The 24,358-nt window shown below is 35.2% G+C and overlaps 1 protein-coding gene across 4 annotated transcripts in view; it reads right to left on the bottom strand.

The window, feature by feature from the left end:
• Positions 1-24,358, bottom strand: part of CPS1 (carbamoyl-phosphate synthase 1) — a 354,353-nt gene that overhangs the window by 32,331 nt on the left and 297,664 nt on the right. For all 4 annotated transcript variants that reach the window (XM_049106700.1, XM_049106699.1, XM_049106701.1 and 1 more), the window contains 4 exons: positions 7,940-8,081; positions 6,566-6,631; positions 6,053-6,116; positions 4,152-4,333 (listed from right to left, as the gene is read on the bottom strand). In XM_049106700.1, coding sequence (XP_048962657.1) covers positions 4,152-4,333; positions 6,053-6,116; positions 6,566-6,631; positions 7,940-8,081 — 454 coding nt within the window. The remainder of the gene's footprint in view (positions 1-4,151; positions 4,334-6,052; positions 6,117-6,565; positions 6,632-7,939; positions 8,082-24,358) is intronic.

The raw sequence follows: 24,358 nt of genomic DNA, 5'->3' as shown, positions 1-24,358 counted from the left end.
ATTTGTTTGTATCTTTTTACTCAGTTTAGTTTCCTTTTTTAAAAAAAAAAAAAAAACAAAAAAAACTTGATATCACTAAGCTGAGGTAACACCACACAAGAATATTTCTGAAACGGTATTCAAATGCAATCACACCACAAATGTAGTTTTAGTACTTTGGTTTGTCCTTATTTTTGTGGGCAAATTATGGACAGAATGCAAGGGAGAAAATTTATTTTACTAATATAAATAGCATTTAATTCATTGAAAGATGGCCCAGATTTTTGTAATTTTGTGTATTATCTCTAACTTACAAAACTCTACTCTTTGTACATCTGTCTTTGAGACTGATTTATTATCTTTACCATCCCTTATTATCTTAGTAGTTCACATTTTAATAAAACACTTTAATTTTCAACACTTCAGGTAGACCTTTAAGATTATATTTAACTATAGTTAAATCAAATGCTAGGAATGAAATTCAATTCTAGTTTAGAGTCATACATTCTTTAATGGGTTTTGTCTATCATTAATGAATGTTTATCATTCATTCATTTAACTCAAATTGTGTTACAGAGTGCCACTGTATACATATATATACATATAGCATTAGGTATTAAAAATAGAACAATTATATCATTAATCAGAGTACATTTTAAGGGGTATGATCCAGTAAATTATTCATTGCAGAAGCAAGAAAAATTAAGGATTCCAACCAGATAGGGACATCATGAGGTGTCAGGTATATTGCCTGGCGTTCTCAGACTCAATCTGGTTTTTAATGAACAAATTACAAAAAATAATAAATGGGTCTTATCTGGGACTGAGATATAGAAGAAAATTAATGTTCATTTACATAACTTTTCAAACCATGACTCTCCAAAGAAAAAAAGGAGAATGTGAAGTTAAGACAGGAACTGTGAGTCTTTTTTTCTTTTATAAAGATTTATTTATTTATATAGAAAGAGACCATGCAAGCAAGTGGGGGGAGTGGCAGAGAGAGAGAGAATTCCAAGCAGGCTCCCCACTGAGCACAGAGCCCAACCCAGGGCTCCATCTCCAGACCCTGAGATCCTGATCAGAGCCAAAATCAAGAGTTGGCCACTTAAATAACTAAGCCACCCAGGCAACCCAGGACCTGTGTGATTCTTATTCATTATTGTAGCCTGTAAAGATTATTGCACAATTCATCCCTAGAAAATAGATTTAATAATAGATCTAATAAAAGAGAAGCACAGTGTTGCAACTTCTATAAATAATGTCATAATTTTCAACTCATATATCTCAAAATAACTTGAGAATATCTCTCCCTTTTAAGAAGCACCCTAAGCAAAATTGTGAACTAGACAAAATATCATCTGTCAAAGCCTCGTAGATAGCAGTCACCACTTCTCATTTTCTTGACTCAACGCCAAAATTAAGGGGAAAAAAATCACAATGCAAGTTTCTTCTCAAGGAGTAAGAATCCATTAATGCAATCACAAGGAATAAATGACTTAAGTTTTCTAATGATTGCTCTTTGTAAAGTATAAAAAATGTCTGCAGCCAAAAAAATATATCACTGTAACATTTTCTTTTTTTTTTTTTTTTAATTTTTATTTATTTATGATAGTCACAGAGAGAGAGAGAGAGAGAGAGAGGCAGAGACACAGGCAGAGGGAGAAGCAGGCTCCATGCACCGGGAGCCCGATGTGGGATTCAATCCCGGGTCTCCAGGATCGCGCCCTGGGCCAAAGGCAGGCGCCAAACCGCTGCACCACCCAGGGATCCCACTGTAACATTTTCTATTTAAAAAAAATAACAAGCGGGAAGGAGAGTTTAGCACAAGGATTCCTTCTGGGGTGCCTGAGTGCCTTAGTCTGCTAAGCATTTGCCTTTGGTTTAGGTCATGTCCCAGGGTCCTGGGATTGACCTCTGGGTCAGGCTCCCTGCTCAGCAGGGAACCGGCTTCTTCCTCTCCTCCTTGTTCATGCTCTCTCTTGCTATCTTGCCTCTCTCAAATATATAAATAAAATCTTTTTAAAAAGTAATAAGGACACCCTTCACTCCATCTTAGATCAAGACTTCTTTTTTTGTTATTTTAGTAGGCTGCATACCTAACATGAAGCTTGAGATCAAGAGTGAATGCTCTATTAACCAACCCAGTCTGCTTTACTCACACAGCATGGCACTTTTCTGACTCCCCCTTACGTTTTTAGAGGTGCATCCTTGTTGCCATGGAAATAGTGTTGGTCCTGAACTAGACCAAGAGACCTAGACAAGGAGAGTCATCATACTTTCTATCAACCTATGTAGCTATGTAGCCTATTGCCATTCTAAAGTGACTCAAATGTGTGTTTTTGAGTAAGTTTAGATGTCTTCCAATTTTCTGCAGATTTACTACTGAATGTTTCAGTGCCTTTAGCATCACCCAAAGATGGATTATGGCAGTCTCCTGGAGGTTGTGAAGGGATACACAACAACCTCATAGAAGGAAATGTACATACATGTGTGTATGATATGTGTATATGTTAAAATAACATTTCCGGTGAGATAGTCTAACAAACACATCAATGGAATATTGTTCTTAAATTCTCCAATATAACATTTAAAAATATCTTAAATAGTAGCACTATAAATGACAATTAACTTCAAAGAAGGGCCAATTTATTTTTTACCATCATACTGAACTCAGTTATTATGAAAGGATCTCATTAATATCCATGTGTAACCATATCCAAAGGCAGTTGTAGAAGTTTTTAATCTTTCCTTAAACCATTTCAAGGGGAAATAATTAATTATGTGTAAAATGCCCGCTGTAATTCTTGTAATCCTTGTTAATATTTTTTAAACAACTATGTAATTTTTCATATATTTATGTTATGGGTCCCAGTTCTATTCTAATGTCTTAAAGGTAGGGAACTAGTTTTATGGCTCTCTATCCTGCTAAGCCTGGTATTCAAAAGGTACTCAAGAAATATTTGTAGAATGCATTTGGTTTGAAATGAATCTTTAAAAATTATTAGAAAAATCATGTCAAAAAGGGAAATAAAAAGTATGTATATTCTATCTAGTGGTTTAATTTCATTATATTAAAAGATAAGTGGGCCAGTCCCAAATGGACAACTATAATGATATATCCATACTAAATTTGTCTATTTTTCTTCAGTGGAATAAAATCATCACATGTTCTAGCGCTGAACTTTACAATGTGATTTCAGCCACAAATCTCATTATCTTCACAGTGCCTTCACGGAGCACATATATACAATCATCTGGTTCATTAATAACAACAACAACAACAAAGATGAAACAGAATTTAAGAAACTTGAGCAACTCAATGAATTGTAAGTTCAAAACTTGAATTTAAGTACTATGGCCCTAATTCAGTATTTTTTTTTTTGCAAGTGGTCATATTTCATACATAGGGATGATTCTCCATAGTAGCAAATTAACTGTAAACACATCAAAGGACACAACCCCTAGATATCACTCTGAAATCTTCCAGTAGTTATTTTTTTAACTGTAAGATATTTTAACTTGTTCTATAGACTATATATAGTAACCTGTGATCATAGGAATTCACAGTGAAGATATTCTCAATAATATCAGAGGACTGGTAGAAGAATAACTGTCAGAAAAAGCTGTAGAAGTACTGATATCATTCAGAAGGAACTCATCAATCTTAAATTGAAGACTAATGGCTTCATCTGATGGCACAAAAAATTACTGGTCATTTGTGAACTACTGACTTCTCTCCTCTGGGGACCATTCATTATTAAACTACAACAACAAGTGAACTACAGAGATGAGGCTTATTGTATGTCTAGATGATCAATTAAATCATTCTGCAAAGTATTTTGGGGGATTGTCTTGTATAGTTAATCTGTGTCTAGCACAAGTTACCAAGAAGAGTTTTCAATCTTGTTGGAATGCTTAAAAAAAAAAAAAAATCACTCTGTGCCAGGACCTCAAGACTCTAAGGCTGGAATAACTTTTTTAGAGTTTCACTACAAAATTAGACAGTGGAAGACACTGGCAGCTCTTTCTCCTAAGGGGAATTACAACATTAATATATATATATAATATATATATATATTATATATATATTACACCTATAAAGTATGCACTGCATATATTTTTCTTCTTTTCCCCCCTTTTTTTCTTTCTTTTTTTTTTTTCTCTTTTTTTACCTCCTGATGGTATATGTCTAGGATCCTCTCCAAAGACAACTCTTCAAAGTACAGTTTGTCACACTCATCAAAGTCTGTGCTCACGGTCTCAGGGTTGCAATTCACCACCACTGTCTTCTTGCCTAGCTGACGCAGTGTGCGGATGCTGGAGACAGCACACCAATCAAATTCTACACTGCTGCCTGCAGAGAGGGTGAGATTGGGAAAGGGGTGGAGAAACGAAGTTACAACACAGAGAGCAGCAGAAAGATATTGCCAGTCAGTCCAGGCAAAGGAAGCTAATGCCCTCTCATTGCAATTTTTAAAACTCTAAAATGTAAATTTCAGATCCATTATGCACACTATATTAATAGTAGGAAAAACAGAGGCTAATTACACAACAATGATATGTTGGCTTGTTTTGTATGCTAAGTTCTGCAATTGGTAATCTCCATATTTAAAACATTCAAATTCAAAGTTAATGGGAGTTAATGTAATGATTTAAAAAACCCCTCATTTATGGAAAAGAACTCAAAGTGAACGTACTGGTCTCAGTACACAAAAATAGCTCAGCTAGTGATCAGAATACTTGAGTTCTTGTTTTAGTTATTCCACTTACTCTGCTGTCTGAGGTCTAAACCCAATGATCCTTGAAGTGCCTTGGAGCTCTGACATATCTTGATTGATTGGAAAATCCTGTCCTTTCCAAGCATATCCTTTTAGCTTGGCAAGGCCACCCCATACAGAGTGAGTGACCTTCTAAAAAGTAATTTGAAGTACAATAATGGCCTAAATACCTCAAAATATCAACTCTACTGGGATGCCACAGAACTGAAAGTTCTGGGATTTGTATTAATCCTTTGCATTAGGATTTTGTCTCTGAAAAATTCTTATCAGAACAATAATTACTCAAAGATAGTAGCATGCTAATTTTCACTATCAATTAAGTATAGACTTATCAGCCTAGCTAGTCTTCCCTGGGTCCTAAGGTAATGCAGAACTGTTACATAAATTAGGTAAAATTTGAATAGGAAGGAAGATAGGTCTAGAGAAGAAAGCAGTAGACCACTTAGCCATGAGATAACTAAAGTGGTAAAGATATAAACACTTACAACCTACTTCAATATTTGACCAAAGATTGCTGAAGTAGCATATCCTGAAGCACTTGGTTAATTGTAAAACCTAAAATAAACTATGTTTAAAGTAACAGAGTAAGACTACATACATTTTAAATTCTGTATTTCATCATTTCCATACTAGAATAACTTGTGAGACTAGATGTTAAATAATATACTCGTTCAGAAATATCATTGTCTGTTTACTATATACTTTGTAACTATAAGTTATTATTACATTGCTATTAAATGTCTAATTTTAAGTGACCAGGTGAGGTGTAACAATTTGTGGTGATAATATTTTAATTAAATCATATAATGCTCTGTCTATGCACAAATGATACAAGCTCTTTGTGTTTGATACTAACAGAAGTCATATATTCATAGATCTCATCTACAAATGTAATTTCTGGTTCATATATGAAGTTCTTGAGCAAATACACATCTTTATGTAAAACTGCCAGATGAGAAAATGTCAAAGTGTGTAATTCATTCCCCAATCTCAGTGAGAGGCTCAATTTAGTTCATGAGGATGAAAACATAAAAGGGGGACACAGTGAAATGGGAGAAGGAGTTAGATTGGAGACCTGCATTTGAGTCCCATTTCTACCATTTAATAGCCATATCAACTGGGGCTTTACCTCTCTGAACCCCCATTTCTTGCAAATAATTTGCAAAATATTTCTTCTAACAGCATCTGTTTTACATCATCCTTGGAATAATTGAGTGAATGTGTACTCTATTCGTGAATATGAAAAGTACTATATAAACTGTAAAGTCCTATGTAAATGTAAGTTACCACTTTACCAATGTGATATGGACCACAGCCCAACACCATCATGCCATGGTCATCAAAATTGATATCATGCTCCTGAGGAGAAGGGAAAAAAAAAAGACACAAAAGTTATTGTGTGCTCTTCTTCAACCAAATTAAACTCTTTGTCCCATCACTGAGTCTGCCTTTCTCATCCTTCCTCTTATTGATGTGTATCCCCTACTAGTCTCTGAGAACCCGTAAGTATAAATTTATTCATAAAAAAATAAGTTCAGTATCTTTTTAATTAAATAGCCATGAGAACACACCATAATTGTATGTTCATGTAGCTGGTATCCTTATCATATCTTCACTTGTTTGATTTCACCATCTTAAGGCAGTTCTGAAAAGACCGAGTATAGGAAGACATGATCATATCTGACCCACATGATGTATTTTTAATACCAACATTAACAGATAAGCAAAACCACAAAACTTCTATTCCCCCATGTGGACCATTCACTAAATCTAGGGCCTTGTGCATCTAACAATTTGGCAGTGCCCACCTGACCATTGTAGGTGACATACAGGTAGTTTGTTACTGATGGGTACTCTGCAGCCAGTGTATCGATCTGCAAGAGAAAAAAATGAATAAATTGGGATTTTATTCCCTTTGTTGTATTTTTTTCAAGAATAAAGTAAAAATTGTGCTGCAGTCCTTTAATGCCTCTTACTGTCAGATACAAAGACAATGAAACGGTAGGTACAATTCAATTATTTTCTAATTCTGAAAACGAGATTGTGTGGAGAAACAAAGATATGACCTAGTTATCACCTGAGCAATAAAGAACAGTACACACATCCCAGAGCATCACTGATGGATTACAGCAGTACTTCTCATGTCCATAGCAAAATGGTCATATAGTCAACTGGTTACCTGGAAGGTTTACCCAGACAGCTGTCTGAAGCAGCTCAGAGCAGAGCAAAATGACCTGTATGCAAGAAAGTCTTTGGTTTGCAAATTCAGGCATAGGATTTAAGTTACCTATGGCACAGAGCAATAGGATGACACAAATACCTTAAAGCCTGGGGAAGAGGGGAAGGGGACAAGGTCTCATTGAACATATTTGGAAAAAGTAAATCAATTCAGTTCTCAAAGGCCAGGAGCTCAGCTTAGTGAGCAAGAATTCAGGGCCAACAGGGCAAGCGAGTGTAAGGCAGGTGAGAAGGAAGGAAGATAATTGCTGAACGGAATATATTCAGCATCAAGCCTGAGACCAAAGGGTATGTATGTGCCCCTGAGCACACGGAGAAAAGTCAATGATTTTAAAGGACAAAAACCAGCTGGTGGTACTTTAAGCCAAGGCATCCCTCTACATTTCCTCTACTAAAGTCCAAAAAGAAAAAAAAAAAAAAATCACAACGCTACACCTATGAAAGTTCTTGTGTGATTGTCATGCATACTAGATGAGCTCATTATGCCCAACCCTATCACAATGAATACTAAATGAACCATAATGATGGGGCACTTAAAATAAAGTATTACCCTGTAAAAAGTTAGTGCCAAAAGAGATAACCATTCTTTTCAAGAGGTCAGCCACCATGCTAGAGTATTTCAAGTCCTCCTATTACACTGAGGATTTACCTTATCGCAGATATATTTGCACATGGGTCAAAAAAGTAAAGGAGAGGTCATTTTGATTTTTTTTTTCATTTGAGCAGAGAAAACCATGTACTCACGTTTACCTTTATGTCCCAGCACCCCTTCAACCTTTCCCTTTAAAGCTGAAATCAATCCTATGCTGAATAAAATTTGTGGCATCTTGGCCATCGATGGGACCAGTAGAATCACTTTTGAATTCCACCCCTCTTTCTATTGGTAATGGCTCTACATGTTGGGGCCTCTGTTTACCCCTGCAAGGAAAGGGAAATTCCTTTACCTGTTTAACCCAAGGGTGGATGTTTTTCTTTAACCTCAGCTCCCTCGTCTGGGCCTCAGTCAGCCCGAGACATTTTGAAATCTGCTTGTCTGAGAACCCAATCTCCTTTGCCTTTTTCAGGGTTTCTTCTGTAATGGATTCACTAGGATTTAATGAAAAAGAGAGATTCAACTTTAGAACAAACACAGTGAGGACCAGTGAATTCTTCAATTTCAAAAACACCAAAGACTCCTTATTTTCCATCTTCAACATGTTTAGATCTCCTATCTTTTAAAGATAGCAAATAAATAGCCCACTATGTCTTCCAGCCTCTATGAAATCTTTTCGTATTTTCAATGTTGACCAAATTGGTTTCCTACTTTCACACCCCTGGCACCTTCTCCTCTCCTTATTTCCTGAAAAATGGCTTCTGTGTTTACTATCTTAATGAATTTCCTCTTTCAAAATAATCATGGACTAAATTAAATATTATAAGATCTTACTAAATCTAGGAAACTTTCCTCAAGTTTCTTCTCTTCAACTTGTCAACGTATGACCTGCTTGATGTTATTCTTTAAAGATACCTTCCTCTGGCTCTGGTAAGTTGTTTCTCTCTCTACTTTATAATTTACAAAAATTATTTACTGTTTTTTTCCCCCCTCCAAGGCTCTCTCTTTTGTTCCCAGATTTAAGACTAAAGATTTAAGACTAAAGGTCTGGCTATCTTCTCTCTCCCTCTAGATTTAACCACTGTCATTGGTTCAAGCAACATAATTAGTCAATAGTTCCCAAATCTGGGCAGTCCGGGTGGCCCAGCGGTTTAGTGCCGCCTTCGGCCCAGGGTGTGATCCTGGAGACCCAAGATTGAGTCCCACGTTGTGCTCCCTGCATGGAGCCTGCTTCTCCCTCTGTCTGTGTCTCTATCTCTCTCTCTCTCTCTCTCTCTCTCTCTCTCTCTGTATCTCTCATGAATAAATAAATAAAATCTTTTTAAAAAACTTCCCAAATCTGTAGCTTCTTCTCCAATGTCTGACCTATGCTCTAGGTCTTTATTTATAGGATCTTCAGGATCACCTTCACCTGGGCATCCCAACATTGTATCAGACTGGGTATCCTCTGCATAAACTGCTTCTATTTACTAATATCACATATCTGTCTATGTTGATAAGATAGTTCTCTGTGATTATTTCCCACCCACAGTGTGGACTGTATTTGTGTTGTTTCTCTCACCTGTAATGCTGTGACATTCCTATTACCTACCTGACTGCTCTCCAACTCCCAGTTACTCTTTATAGGTCAACTAGAGCCAAGTTTCATCCATGAAGATTTCTCAGTCTGCCCTCACACACAGACCTTCCAAGGCTCTTCACTGACTCATTTTCTTGGAGCCAGGAGTATAATTGGGAACTATACTGCTGAGCATGTCAATATTGCCAATATTTGTAATGTTTCTTAGCTTTTATTGACCAGCCTGACTTTTCCTGCTAGATTCATGTGCCACGATGACAAAGATCACATTTGGCTCATTTACTAGAACATTCCCAAAGATTAGCAGGCTAGCCCACAGACAACATTCAATAAATATTTATTAAATGAACAAGGGAAACTGGAATTCCATAGCTTTAATAGAAAAAACAAGTTATTAAAATCAGCTTGTAACTAGAATTCAAAATGTACAAAGAAATAATTTATAAAGAGCCAAGGTACAGAAGAATCAAGTATTTCTGTAAAAGTATATCTAACCAAATATTTCAAGCTATAGTCAATACAATAAAATTCAACTATAACAGTTTGATAGTCAATACCATGAAATTTAAATATAACAGTATGTTCTCAGAAGATCTAATAATAAATAAAACATTTTTAATTGAAATTCTAACAGAATGTAGTTGAATCTATTGCATTTTGTTCATCCTGTTCTTCAATCTTCTTTAATTAATTCATATTCTGAGTTTAGAAAAGAGAGAATCAATCTGGTATATTTAATAGCCATGTCTCTGGATTTTGGATACCAGTATTAGTTTGGATTTTTACAGCTATGTCTCTTCTTAGTCAATTTGCTTTTCTTATGGCACTTAAATTTCCTCTGCTCTCAAGTTAACTCATTATTTCTTCCCAATAAATTTAATGTCTCTTTTTTTCTATTCTTATTTTGATCTTTTAATCTTCTCAAGTATTTGATAAACATTCTCCCAGAGCAACACATTTTCCTGTCAAATTCTTGAACATAGTCTGATTATTAAGTATTATCTGTCACTTGCTATGTGTGCCAAATACTGTGCTTCATGCTCTAGAATTACACTGTCCAAAATGTCAGCAACTAGCCACATGTGACTATTTAAATTTGAATGTCAATTAATGAAAATTTTTTAAAATTAAATTTGACTCACAATTGCACTAGCCATATTTCAAGTGTTCAATAGCCATACGTGGCCAATGGTTACTGTTGCTATCTTAGATGGTGCAGATAAAAGAATACTTTATCATCACAGAAATTTCTACCTGGGAGTGCTGCCCATGAAGATACAAAACAATATTTGAGACAATGGAATGATAGTGAGTGATTCAAAACATTTTACAGAGAGATAAGCTATGTGGTGCAATGTGAGGTCAGAGAAAAGAGATAACAATGAGAGTGGATGTAGTTGAGAAATACTATGGCAGTAGAGAGATGAGAACAGAATCATAAAGAAAGTTCGGCTTTATATGGATAAAGGAGTTGACAGATGTACTATAGGCAAGGGCAACTGCGTCTGCAATAATTTGAGACCACAATGGGCGTGGCAGGGGGCAGGGATAGACCCTTTCTGTTTTTATCTTATTTATTTTCTTTCTGTATTACCTATTTTAATGATGGAGAGATAAAATATCGAATCTCTATATTCAGGGAGATCAGAGTACATTAGGAGGCAAAAAAATAGCCATAGATTTGCCTGCACTGTGAAAATTCATGCAAGAGAAGACTGTGGCTCCGGGGAAATGCTCCCAGCTGCCATGGGAAGTCTGGAAAGGCCTTACCTAAGAGATGACTGCTGAGCTCCTGAGGGCTTTTGAAACACCCAAGTTTCTAATGTTTACCTTTAGTCTTGCAAAAAAGAAAAATTTTGAGACAAAAGCAGAAGAAGAATTTGTTTGTTGCTACTTGTTTTAGAAACGTATATTTTCACTTTTCTTGCCAAAATTATGTTCCTAAATCAATTGCTCATTTGTTTATATGCAAGTGTGCATTAACCCTCAAAGTAGAAGTGCTTGATAAATAAGCTATTTTTCTAAATTAGAACTATGCATGATGTTCTTTTTAAATAAATATATTTAATTGTGAGTTTTATGAAAGACAAATCATATTATGTTCACCTGCATGCTGAAAGACTACACATTTTCCCTATGATCTGTAATTTTGTTAAAAACATAAGTATGAAGCTTGAGTTAGGTGGAGAAATACTGCACATATAACATTAAGCCAATTCTTACCCTTAGATTTTTCTAGCTACTTGCTAGGACATTTTCCCATAATTGTACAATAGCAGTAAAAGAAAAAAGCAGAAATAAACAGATCTTCAGTAGGACATTTCTTTATTATTGCAATAACTATCTGAGGCAAGACCCATATTATGTTCCTTTGTCATAGCCGAACTAACTTACATGACTAAATCCTAATCCTGAATAGCAGCAATCCAGACACACTTAGGAAACATGCCTTGAAAAAAGCCATCACACCTGTTATTACAACAATGAACTAGCAAAAATGCAAGTTCTTCAAGTCCAAAGATAACCAGAAGTAATCATATATTTATCTTTAAGCTCTTTTGGTCATGTTTCTCTACTTTTTTTTTTTTTCCTTGCCTTGAACAATTTATTTTTATTTCTTTTTATAAGGAATATCAGTCAATTCTTCAAAGGTTGCTACATTGCTTTAAATGAAAATTATAGATAATGGTATTAAACAAACAAACAAAAAAGAAACCATTTAGATTCCTCACATTTCTATTAGGGTTGAAATAAATTTGCATTTGTTTTGTCCACATTCAGCAATGCAGTCTTTTCTATTGTTGAAATATGCATAATTCCTCCTATTATTTTCCACCAAAAGAGTCCAATAGAGCATTTAAAGACATCTTCAGCAAATATGCAAAGTCTTTATCCGCCACTCACCAAATAAAATTGGACTCTTACCAACAAGCAAATAAAAAAGAAAGAAAAAGGAAGACTGACTGATAGACTTGGTCTCGTGCATAAAAAAGAGTAAAGTGAATTAATTCTGTGCTAATTTTTGGTGGCAAAAATCAGCTATCTGTCACTAAGACTAACTCAATCATTACTGCTCCCCATAGCATCCCCACCCCAGAGAGTTTTCGTTATTTAAAGGGGACTCCTGAGAAGAGCAACAGGAACACAGAATAATGAATCACAAATGAGAGACTTTCAGGAGGGGGCTGAAAAACTATTTCCCCATAGGCACCTCCTCAATTCATATCAGGTGAGATTTCCAAAACAGATGTATCAAGCCAGATTTGCAGAGTGTATGTTTTGAGCTCACAAGCTGGTTCCTAGAATATTTTCTTGGTGAGCCCAAAACAGCTTTTTAACTTTTGCTCAATATTCAAATAGCTAGATCAATATCACGATATGACATTTTTATAAACATCTTGAAAATCAGGATGTATTAAATTGGACTGACATGTGAATATAATCATGTTCATCTATTTTAATATGAATGCAAATATTGGGTAGGTATGATCAAAGAAGTTCAAAGTGATGTATCTTCTACAGTATTTTATTTATAATCTCTCTGGTTATTAATTTCTACTCTGTAGGCATGTTCATGAAATAGTGGAAAGCATTTCAGTCTTCCTCACTGACAAAATACATGTTAATTCTGACCCGCACCATAATTACAAAGACATGGATAAGTTAGATCCCTCCCTACATTCAGTGCTACTTTATTTCTGTGGGGTATCCCGACCTCCAAGACAAGAAGCAGGTTGCCTCTCTCTTTATTTCTCTCATCCACTCTCTACTGTTTTTGCATAACATGAAGCTGGCTGGCATGTCACTACATAGGGAAGAAAATTGACTTTATTCCCTACGTGTTCTGATACAAAGTTTTATTTTGAGTCCCATTATAATAAAATAAAATAAGAGACAGTTTGAAGACACGATCCATTAGCTTTGGGCCAGTGATTTAGATAAGGTTAAACCTCTTCAGAGTCAAATGCAAGATGAATAATCTTAAGTGAACATAAAGCTCATTTAACAATGTAGAGATTCAGGTACATGCTCCTCCTCATCTTTATCTGCCCACATTGGGCTGTCCTCCATTTTTTCTGCTAAAAAGAACTTCCATCAGAGGGAGACTTTTTTTTTTTTTAACAAAATCAAGTTGGATGAAAGCTTCTTTTAGGGACAGGGATGTAATTTTTTTTATTTTTCCAAAGGAAAATAAAAACCTTAATTTGGAACAAACTCAAATAGAATAATTATTAAAGAAATATAAGTGCTGAATTTGTAATTCAAAACTGTCTTTTGAAGCCTCAGTAGGGAGTGCTCCATTTATATTGTATTGTAAATCAAGGGAGCATTATTCCAAGCAAGAATGTGATCAGCTGAATGGAGCATATTGCCCAAAGAGCACACAGTTTTAAAATATGTTCAATAAATTCTCCTCCTGTGATTCAGTATGTATCTGTACGTACTAGTATGTGTCTGTTGATCTTCACTGCATCCTCCAAAACAGGCCTATATCATACACATGATTTTCTCTCCCCACCTCCTTTCCGTGCCTTCAGAGTTCAAGGGCAAACTCTGCAAAGGTTACACTTCTATCGTGGCATAAAAGGATCTAAACAGTAACACAAAGAAGCACCAAGTAGCTGTGATGCTGGCCTTTTCATGATCTTCAGCTCCTCTCTACTTAGCAGCACAAAATGACAGGTCTGAAATTTGGGAAGGGGGGAAAAACACCTTCAAAACAGACCATCAGACTTTTACACACTCTGCCATAATCTTTTAACGGTTAGACAGCATAGCTCAGCTTCTACAGCGGGAAGTCTCTCGTGTGTTCTCTGGTTTTATAAACAATACGAGCCTTGCTCCTGTCTCTCTCCGACTTCCAGTGTAGATTTGGTGGTTGTTGTTGTTTAAAATTCTATCCTGTCATCTCTGAAACTTCCTCCACTCACACTTAGTCTTCAATAATAAATGATAAAAGGAAATGGAATAAATTCCCCTTAATGAGGAAATTTTCACCTGGCATAGAGGAGCCGGGGAAATCTATTAACTGGAGGAGCGCCTGCAGCATCGCAATTACCAGGGGAGCCAGCACACTTCACACAGTCCTCTCTTCCACTTGACTGGCTTTTATCTGATCCACCAACTCACAAGTAATACTAAACAAATTTCCCTCCAGATTGCACAATCTCTAATGTGAAAATGAGCACTGCACTTGGCCTACAATTATGGGATGGGCTTATGATTTTACTATTATCTTCTTTTTAAAAATCCCCTAAAAGGCAGAAGCTGAGAAAAACAGTAGGACCTGATGCTCAGTAGTGACCCCTGCTTTAATAAGCACAGAGAACTGAGGAAGATACATGTTCTCTGCCCCGAGACACCCCATCAGCCCTCTCCCCTGACTTTTGCAAGGCTTCACAGATTATTTTTGGCATGTCACAGGTTCAAGACCATGCCACAATCCCAATAATGCAATCAGGGGAAAAGTTATTTGTCTTCTCATCTTTTCTTTCAAGGAGATAGGTGGCTACCCTTTTCCTTAAGAGAAATGCAAAAGACATTCTTCAAAAGCAGCAGTTGAGTTTAGAAAAGCAAAGGATGAAACCTAGGCAATTGGGTAAATACCACCATTTTCTCTTCATCTCTCAAAGCACGATGCTTTGTTACTATACAGCAGTGAGGTCTTTGGAGGAATTGAAGAACACCTTGATCTTTACCTCTCATCTACAGGACAAACAGTACCCCAGATCCAAGGTCCATGTGAAAGCACATCAGCATGAAAATTATATATTAGGATATAGGTGCACTTAGCACTATTGTGATAATATGCTACAATATTACAAGTATTGATTTTCAAGGGATGATAACTGAAAGGCTACTAAAGACTACTAAAAACAGAATCAAAGAGGAAAAGCTTATGAGCAATTGATACTGTAGACATTTTTAAGTAGGCGATTCTTAGTTTATGAATTTTACCTTCATTTTTTTTACCAATCTTTATTGATTCCAATAATCCAGAAATATTGTATTACTTTCAATCTGGTAAGACCACTTATAAACTACTGATTATAATATCATGATTACATCTGATGAATACCAAGTAATGATAATGGAGAAAATGACCTACTAGAGGTTAATTGTAATTTTTGAACTATAATAAATCACATTTTGGATCTCAGTGATTCCTAGTTGAAAAGGCTGTGGCTCTTGGGGCACCTGGGTGGCTCAGCCAGCTAAGCATCTGCCTTTGGCTCAGGTCATGATCCCAGGATTCTGGGATCGAGCCTCATGTCGGGCTCCCTGCTCACAGGGAGTCTGCTTATCCCTTTCCTCCCTGCTCTCTCTCTCTCAAATAAATAAATAAAATCTTTTTAAAAAAGAAAAGAAAATGCTGTGACTCTCTTTTTCTCTGCCATGGGTTTGGTAATGATGAAAAACAAACAGAAGTCACCCTGTCACAGTAGTAAGTCCTATTAGTGTATAAGAAACTGTTCCGTCACATTCAAAAGAGCATGTTTCTACTGATTAGTACAGCTTTCACCTGATCAGATCAAACTAAAGGGCAAAGTACATACTATAGAATACTGCTTCTCTTACTTCTGATCAATACATTTACTTATAATTTTAAATCCATTCAATAGATCCTTCCCCAATAATTAAGATGTATTCAGTAAGCAAAAGCTTGGTTTTTCCCATAAATATAGGTTTCTTATATGTCCAGAATTTAAATACAAAAGATAAAAATAAAGGCTATGTAAGGCCTTAGTAGAAAACTGAGATTAAATGAGCATTCTTTGATGTTTTAAAATCTGTTATTTCCCAAATAAACTTATCTGGAAGTCCTGTATTTTAAAACCTCTCCATTATCTTTGTTTAAAGAAAGTCGTGTTTTCACAAAGTAGTTTTCCACCTATCAGATGTGTTGTTCCAAGCAATAAACGTATAACTTTCAATATAGAACTTTCTTTGACTTCTAGAAACCATTACTCAGAATCTTATTAAAATAAATTCTTGAACTGAAGCCTATCTACCAATAACTGCTACATAGATTTTTTTCTTGCCAAATGGAACATATGTAAGGAATAATTTTTAACCAATTTTTTAGTTCTTGAATGAGCAAATGTAACCCTTTCCTAAAGGGGGTAAAATTGAAAGTCATTTCTAGGAGGATGTCGAAAAATTCTAGTTTTAAATGTCTGATGACATGTCACATTAGATCTATGTTAATTTGAGGACTACTTCCTCCAAGGAAACAAAAAAATCTTTATCATTGAGTGTTTTTCAGAAGAAGACATAAAAATAAACATGAACACCCATGGATGGCAAAAATTCTCATTTACTTCACATTAATGACTATATACTCAAGAGCAAATAGAGTAGCTCTTCCTTCAAGTTGCCTAAAGCAAAGGATGGTCAATTAAATCAGCCCATCGGCTAAAGAGTAGGTGGTAGGGTAGGGTTTGAGGCAATATTTGTAATATCACCATAGCTATGTTAATACTGATTGCATTATTATCATTATATTTAATTGACATATAGTGCCTGACTGCCCATTCCAACCATAGGGAAATAACACTGGCCAAATCTAGAGTCAGGCACCAACTCTGCTGGGAAAAAAGGAATCACATCAATCAGATAAAATGGTAGACATGAGAAGTGTGCAGCACAATACCAAATTGTAATAAATGCAGTAATAAATGCTTCCTAAATGCAGACACCAGGGGATAAGGAAGAAAGGGAAGACCTGGCACAAGAGAGGAGAAAGAGAAACAGAAGGGGGAGAAGCAAAGGCAAAGTTATTCAGAACAAAACTGGTACGTCATCTCAAATGGGCCCCTGCACCTCAGCATTCCTCAGACCTTTCCCCGCTCTGGAACATTCCTGCGGCTATACCTTGAGGTAATAAGGCCCAAGGTACTCTGTACTCCCTGCAAATTACAACTGATCTTCTGGACAGCATATGCACACAAGCATTTTCAACACTTGTTGGGAAGCATGGCCTAAGTTACCTTATAAGCTCCTCAGGAAGGAAATCATGCACCTCACCTCCATGGGCTGACTCAAAGCCTCTATGCCTCCATAGAAACGTTTCAGGTATGAATGAACAGGTGAAAAAATTCTGGGGGTCAGTGAGTGATTATCCAGCTTCTGTTAACTACAGCTGAGGCAGACTGTTTTGTATAAATGTAATTTCCATTGTACACTTCAGGAAATCTTTACCAGCTTGCATTAACATGGAGGATAGGTATTTGCATCTTATTTAAAGAAAAAAAATATGTATGTGTGTGTATGCATGGATGTAGACGGTCTTCTATTTGAAAGAAGGCAAAGTGTAAAAGGAAAACCCTTATCCCAGCTCTCCATATCCTTGAGAATTTTGTTTACATCTTTTAAAGGTGACCTGCCATGACTTTCTCCCTGCCAGGTCCCTGTGTTTCCTCCCCAAGAGTTCTAGAGAAGGGCACATCTCTTACAATGCTTCTGCTCTAAGTGAGGTCAACAATTCAGGCAGGAAAACACACAGCTCACAACTTGACAGCTAAGGAGGAACTGATCTCCAGCTGTCTGATTTAAAAGTCATATCTCTAAAAAGAAGCTTTTGAAAAGGGTTAGTGACTAGAACTGCAGGCAGAAGCCCTGGGCTAGATTCCTTGCTTTCCTCTGACTGCTGTGACATACAGTCTGACACACACACACCTCAACGTGACTCAGTTTCACCATCTACAAAAATAGAAGAGTAATATTTTCCACCTCTATTATGGCAGAAATTCACCTTAAGGTCACCAGAGAAATATGGATCTCTGTTTCATAAATAATATAAGTATATTTTTTTTGCCTCAAACTTCCTCACTTGGTTAATTAAAATAGAACCTTCATACAGTTGTAAATACTTTTGAATATTTCTCACAAGAACTTTCAAGAAAATTTGCAAGTTTGAAAACTTGGATAGTTTTTTTGTTTTTAATCAGAAATAGAATTTTGGCTTGTTGTCAACAGGCAGTAGAGATTTTGTAATGTACATATAGGTATTATAATGCTTCCAGTGTGTATAAATCTCCATTTGATAATATAAAACAATTAGATAAATCCCCTTTTATTAGAGAACATCTTATTCAAAGTCTTCCTGCCTAATCAGTAGATATATAGCCACTTAAAAAATGAAAATGTAAAGATACTGATTTACAGTGTCTTCCAACATAGTGAGCTTATATCTTGGATATATATTTTTCAGGTAATCATTTTGTGGGTCTCTTGAAGCAACCAGGAATTATAAATGCATTTTTTTCCTACTCTAATTTCCCTTCTTTGCCATGACCAAGAAATTCTGATTTTCATTTTCTACCGAGAATAGATCTTTATGTAATGGACATACTATCACACAAATATTTCTGAATGTTTGCTTGATGGAAGACACTGTGCCAATGCCCAAGAAAATATATGTTCAATAAAGAATTGGAAGCCATTCTTATCTGTTTCAGAGCTGATGCTATGCTTTAGCATAGCGAACTTTATTCTGTATTCATACAAATTGGCAAAAGCTCTTAAGACTTATAATTAAAGTCTATTAAGACATTATGATATTTGGAATTTGCCCTAAGGAATTTACAATTTAATTGGAGGATGGTACCAACATGCATCAAATAATTACAGAACACTGGAATGAAACGATGTGGTTCCAACTACCTACGTTGAACAATAGGTAGATAATATCCACTTTAATTTCTGTTCATAGACTTAATTTCTTTACAGTAAGATTCTCACTTTTATGAAACATAGCAGAAATATAACAAAATAAGAGCAAACACGATTCGTTGCTTCCTAAGTAAAATTCATCCATTTACCAGCTTCCTTTCTTCTTGCATATTCAGTCCTTACAGTCTAGTTCCTGTTCCTTCCTCCCCTGATCATCACATTTGGTGGACTTGCTCAATTCTCTCCCTCTTTACTCTCCCTAAATCATGCAATGATGTTGAAAGTGTCTTTCTATTTTATGTATTCTGTTTTGAAAATCTCTCTTTCTTGGTTCCCCTAGCACTGGGATATATCGAAGGATATATTTAGGGATATATTCAAGGGATATATGCTGTCCTTGGATTCCGCAAATCCTGACCTTAAATCCTGGATCCAACATGCACTACCTCTGGTACTTTGAAAAGTTTACTTAAACTTCTGAGTCATTGTTTTATTTATAAAATATGCACACTTTCCAGGAACTCTTAAATTAACATTTATGTGAGATAACATATGCAGAGGTCTTAGAGCTTTTGTTTTTAACCTCCATTTAACTTTCCTGGCTTTGTGTTCCGGCCTCTAGTTGGTCTGTTAAGAGTATCTATCTTCTGTATAGCCACTTGAGTATATTTAATCTTCAAAAATAGATTATAAATCCAATGAAGGCAGGTTAATGACTAACAATTATCCATCGACAAATGGCATTGAACCTAGAACCATGCCTTGAGCATAGCAGGTACTCAATAAATATTAATGATTGTATAGATGAACAAATATCATGTGGTCCAATAAGAGTCCCTAATAAAGAGAAATACCATCAAGTAAATACATAACTCATCATGCTGAAATCAGAGATATTGACATAGGGATAATCTGTTAATTCTTGACTATTAATAGAGACATGCAAATTATGAGTATATGTTATTTTAAGTCAACTGAGATTTTGAACTATCAAATATTTAAGAATCAATACACAAAACATATATAATCCATTTTACGAATTATCTAAGTATCACTCTGTACATTATGAGTAAAACATTTATCTTGCCCAGTGCTAGAATCAAGTTTTCTCTTACACTTTCAAAATGCGCATTTGTAAACACTATTTAAATAGTGAATTCAAAGAAGAGTCTCAGAACATTAAATATTTGATGTAAGCTTTTATATTCTATCTGATTCAATAAATTATTAGTTAAAAAAATTAATGGAGGCCTATTAAATCTATGGCATTACCTAAAATATTTTATTACATGGAACATAAATTAAAAATAAAATGTATTTTTGTCATTAGTTCACAGAGGCACAGTAATTCCCAAAGTAATACTCCTCTTTCAAATAGAAAAAAAAAAAAAAACTTTTTCATGTAAGCTTCAATTTTTGGCACTCTTGAAGAGGTTTATTAGATAAGTGGTTTAGGGTATGAAAACTAAAGCCATAAAATGATAATATGTAGTAACTGATAAAATTGTTCTCCTCTGGACTTAATTATTTTGCAGGTAATATGTTATATATTCATCTTAGTTGCATGGCTTCCCAGTAAAATATGAATGGAGTTTGTTTTCTTGTGTCATTGTTTTTTTTTAACTAGAGTGAAACTGAGACTCAGAAATATCGTGAGTTGGCAGTGAGGTCAGAGGGCATATAACCCATTGTCTGTGAATCAAATCAATGGGCTCCACTAAAGCATCCAACCATCAACATTCCATCATTCATACATTAAACAACTAACAGTATCACAAAAATATGTCTATAGTAGAGTATCATCAAAATTATAACATGCAATTATATGTTATATATAAGGAAATATATATATATATATATATCTTTCCCTAAATTATTTCTATATTGAATACCCTTTAAGACTAAAGTTTTTCATTATTAGAGGTTTTCCCTTTCAGAAAGTATAAATTATTATTAGAAAGCAAAGTACAGACATTTTTCTGTCTTATATCTAAGTTTTAACAACTTTTAGAAGACACTTTTCCCAAAAAAAACTTCAGTCAAATATAAGCACAAAATGTTCTTGTCTGGTTTTGCCATGCCTCATGAGCAAGTTAAATAAAAAGTCAATAGAAACTAACATGTGTAGGAGAGGACATTCAAAGGGAGTGTTCCAGCTAAGGTGACACCTGCATTATTACATCTGCCAGAAGTTTGTGGCTGCAGGGAAATGGCCAACTTTACTGAGCTCAATTTAGCACTTGAATGCCCAAGTGGAACTCACCGGATTTGCCCTAGATTGTTTTCCTAAGCAATAGGCACACCTATGATTTTTCAGCACTCACCAATGGACACAGTTTATCATATTGAACATAGCGATGTTCAGATGAAAATTGGGCCCTTCAAAGGTGTACTTTACTTTTTCACTACATTGAATATAGCAGTAAGTGGCAGTGAAGGAGGAAGTTACAATATCAGAATTAAAATAGTAAAAAAAAATGAAGCCTATAGAATATTGGACAAAAGCAATTTCTGAATAATTTGTACATTAATCCACAGTAAATTAAATTTATATCAACAATTAATAGAGAAATAGATCCAAATCTTAGCCTCCTATGTGTTTGTGGTATAAACTATATGGTAACGGTCATATCTCTTATTTTTAAACGGCTAAATTGGACGAAAACAGATTCCTTTTGAAATGCCAATCAGTAATAGCTAAAGCCTCCAAAAAATAAAACAAGGAAATAAATTAAAAAGACACAGGTAGAAAATAAACAGATGCTCAAAGCTGGTAATTAGCAGCCTCACGGTTCTTTTTCTTGCCTATTCATGCTGTCATTTTTTAAGTATCATTGTTGAATTTCAATCTAAAATCTAAATTGGTTGCTAATCCAACCTGATATTGTCAATAAAAATGTTTGGGGTGTAATGTCCTGAAGTAGTCTCTGCTCATAAACCAGCTTTATTATAGTTGACTTCCTTCCTCACTTATAGCAAAAGGGGTTCAACTGAGAGATCCTTATACCTGTGCTTGTCTATTAATGAGTAATATAGTTGAAAACTTTATGTGTACTAGATCTCTGGTGATGGGACTGATATCCCTTTGTTGATTATCATTACTATATTGAAAGTGTCTACTATATATAACCTTATTTCCCTCAGATGTTATTTAATTCACCTTCCCACATCCTTCACCATACATGTATACAACTATATGTGTGAATACATATATACATATAGCACAGGGGTAAAATATCAATATCCTAAGCTCTGGAGTCCTGCTCAGGTTTGATCTTACATCTGTCATTTATTAGTATGTAATAGCAAAGAAGTTGCTAAATATCTCAGCGCCTTAGCTTGCATCTATAAAATCAAGATAATACTAATTTCTTTAGGTTGTGGTAAAAATTAAATAATAGACTTAGAACAGTGACTGATATGTAGTCAATAAATTTTGTGATTATTATCTCATACTTGGCAGTCATTCAGAGTTGTTTGATTGAATTAAAATTCAGGTTTCTGTATTAAAAGATATCATTCTAAATCCATTCTTTCGTTACCTTAGGGAATCAGCTATATCAGGAGAATCCAGCTGATGAAGACATTTGACATTTGATTTATTTGATTTATGGTACTTGTACTTTTGCCCTCCAGGTCAGATTTATTTGCATGATCAAAATTGAATCTATCTATATGCTAATGGAGGAAAGGATTATAGGTGAGGTTTTTGTAATTTTTAATAGATCAAAATAAGCATATTTTTCTTATTGTGAATATGAAAATTCTATATGGGAGGAGCATTATGTGTGAAAGAGTTGGTGTTGGTAAGATGAAGGAGTATGGGGAAAATAGACATTAAAATGTGGGAAGCTCAGTTGTGAAAGCCAATGGATAGAGTTTATGCAAACATTTTGGCTTCACTAAAAATTCTGACAGACTCAACTTTTCTTAAACTTCTTGCAAAGTGATCCACTAATGTGAAGTCAATAGATTAAACATCTAAATCCCAGTGCATATGCATAACAAGCATTGGAATCCTACACATCACATTGAGTAAAGAGAAACTTTTCAGAACTTAAAGAAATTCACTGTAAAATATGTTATCACTCTAGGTCGATTAATGCTACTACACCAGCTTATAAATTTGGGGAACTGCCTAGAACCATCAACTTTCCTAGCATGCCCTTGGGCAGCAATAAACAATTTAAGAGGAAAAGGAGAAAGCCAGTGAACTCAAGTGGGGAAGAGAAATTTTTTGTTGAAGCTGTCTGAATAATGGTTATCACCTGAGTTGGTAAGAATGACTATCGCTCTGGAAGTCTCCCGAGGGCTACCATTGCTATGCTCATGTATTGGAGATGGCAAACTGAGTTCTGATGGAAGCAAGCACTTCCAGTCAGGATGCTGAGTCAATTATTCTAACACTGGTTTAATGTCTCATTGCCCTGAACTAGGAAAGGCTTTCATATATCATCCTCAGCATGACACATGTTCATCTCCACCCTTCAAGAAAAAGAATTTCTGTGATTTTCACTTTCTCACAGACATGGAAAACTCATCAATTATTTCCATAATGCCAACTTCATTACAAACATTGTTTTGTTTTCCCCACTCCAATCTATGGATATTTACATATATACTAAATACATAGGTATATTCCCTTTAGGAGTCAAATTCTGAACTTCATCTTAGATGACTATATGTAAAAATAAGTCATAGACTGACCATAAATATGAATGATATTCTCATTTTCTGCTAGTGAACATGTTTATTGGATTTTTAGGAGAATTTTAGCATGATTAACAACTGTAGAGTAGGAATTTTTGTTCATTAGCATAATGGAATATTATTGATCTTTTTGTAGGAATAGCATTTGTATTATTTGCTATCATTGCTTCTTTTAAAAAAATAGGTCTGGTATTAAAATCAGTGACAGTACATCATAAAGAAAATTAAGAAAGTTAAGTGACTCTGAAAAACAATCTTTAAATGTATATATCTGAAATCCCAAAATACTTTTCATTATAAAAAGTAGGATTTTCATTTTCAGGGGGAAAATCTTGTGCACTCATCATGTGCTAGGTGTCCTTTACATTCATACTGTTTAAGCTTCACAACAAAACTATAAAGCAAACATTAGCAGAAAGAATAAAAGGCCAGAGAAGTAAGGGAGGTGACAGGCCCATGATTCCACAGTGGGGAACTGGACTAGCTCCATAGCCTGCACTCTTTCCAACACACAGGAAAAGAATCAAATGAAACTTGGTTCACTCTAGCATAGTGAAACTCTAGCATTCTATACTTAGTTCCCTCTCTAAGTTTTTCCTCTTCTCCCAGCTGAGATCCCCATCGCCTACTTTCCCAGGGACTTTTATGAGGAAAGTGCAAAGGGATCTGGGCACATTGGCACCAGAGATATGTTGAAGCAAGAGAATTTGGGGACCATCTCAAATCACACCCAATAAGTATGTACCTTCTGGGCCTACATTGAAAGCCAGCTTTTCCAAATGCTAAAACAGTTGATATTTTGAAACA

Source organism: Canis lupus, chromosome 37 (assembly GCF_003254725.2).
Source record: "Canis lupus dingo isolate Sandy chromosome 37, ASM325472v2, whole genome shotgun sequence".
Lineage (NCBI taxonomy): Eukaryota > Metazoa > Chordata > Mammalia > Carnivora > Canidae > Canis > Canis lupus.
Note: the sequence above shows the minus strand (reverse complement) of the source record. Positions and strands in the feature narration are given on the sequence as shown.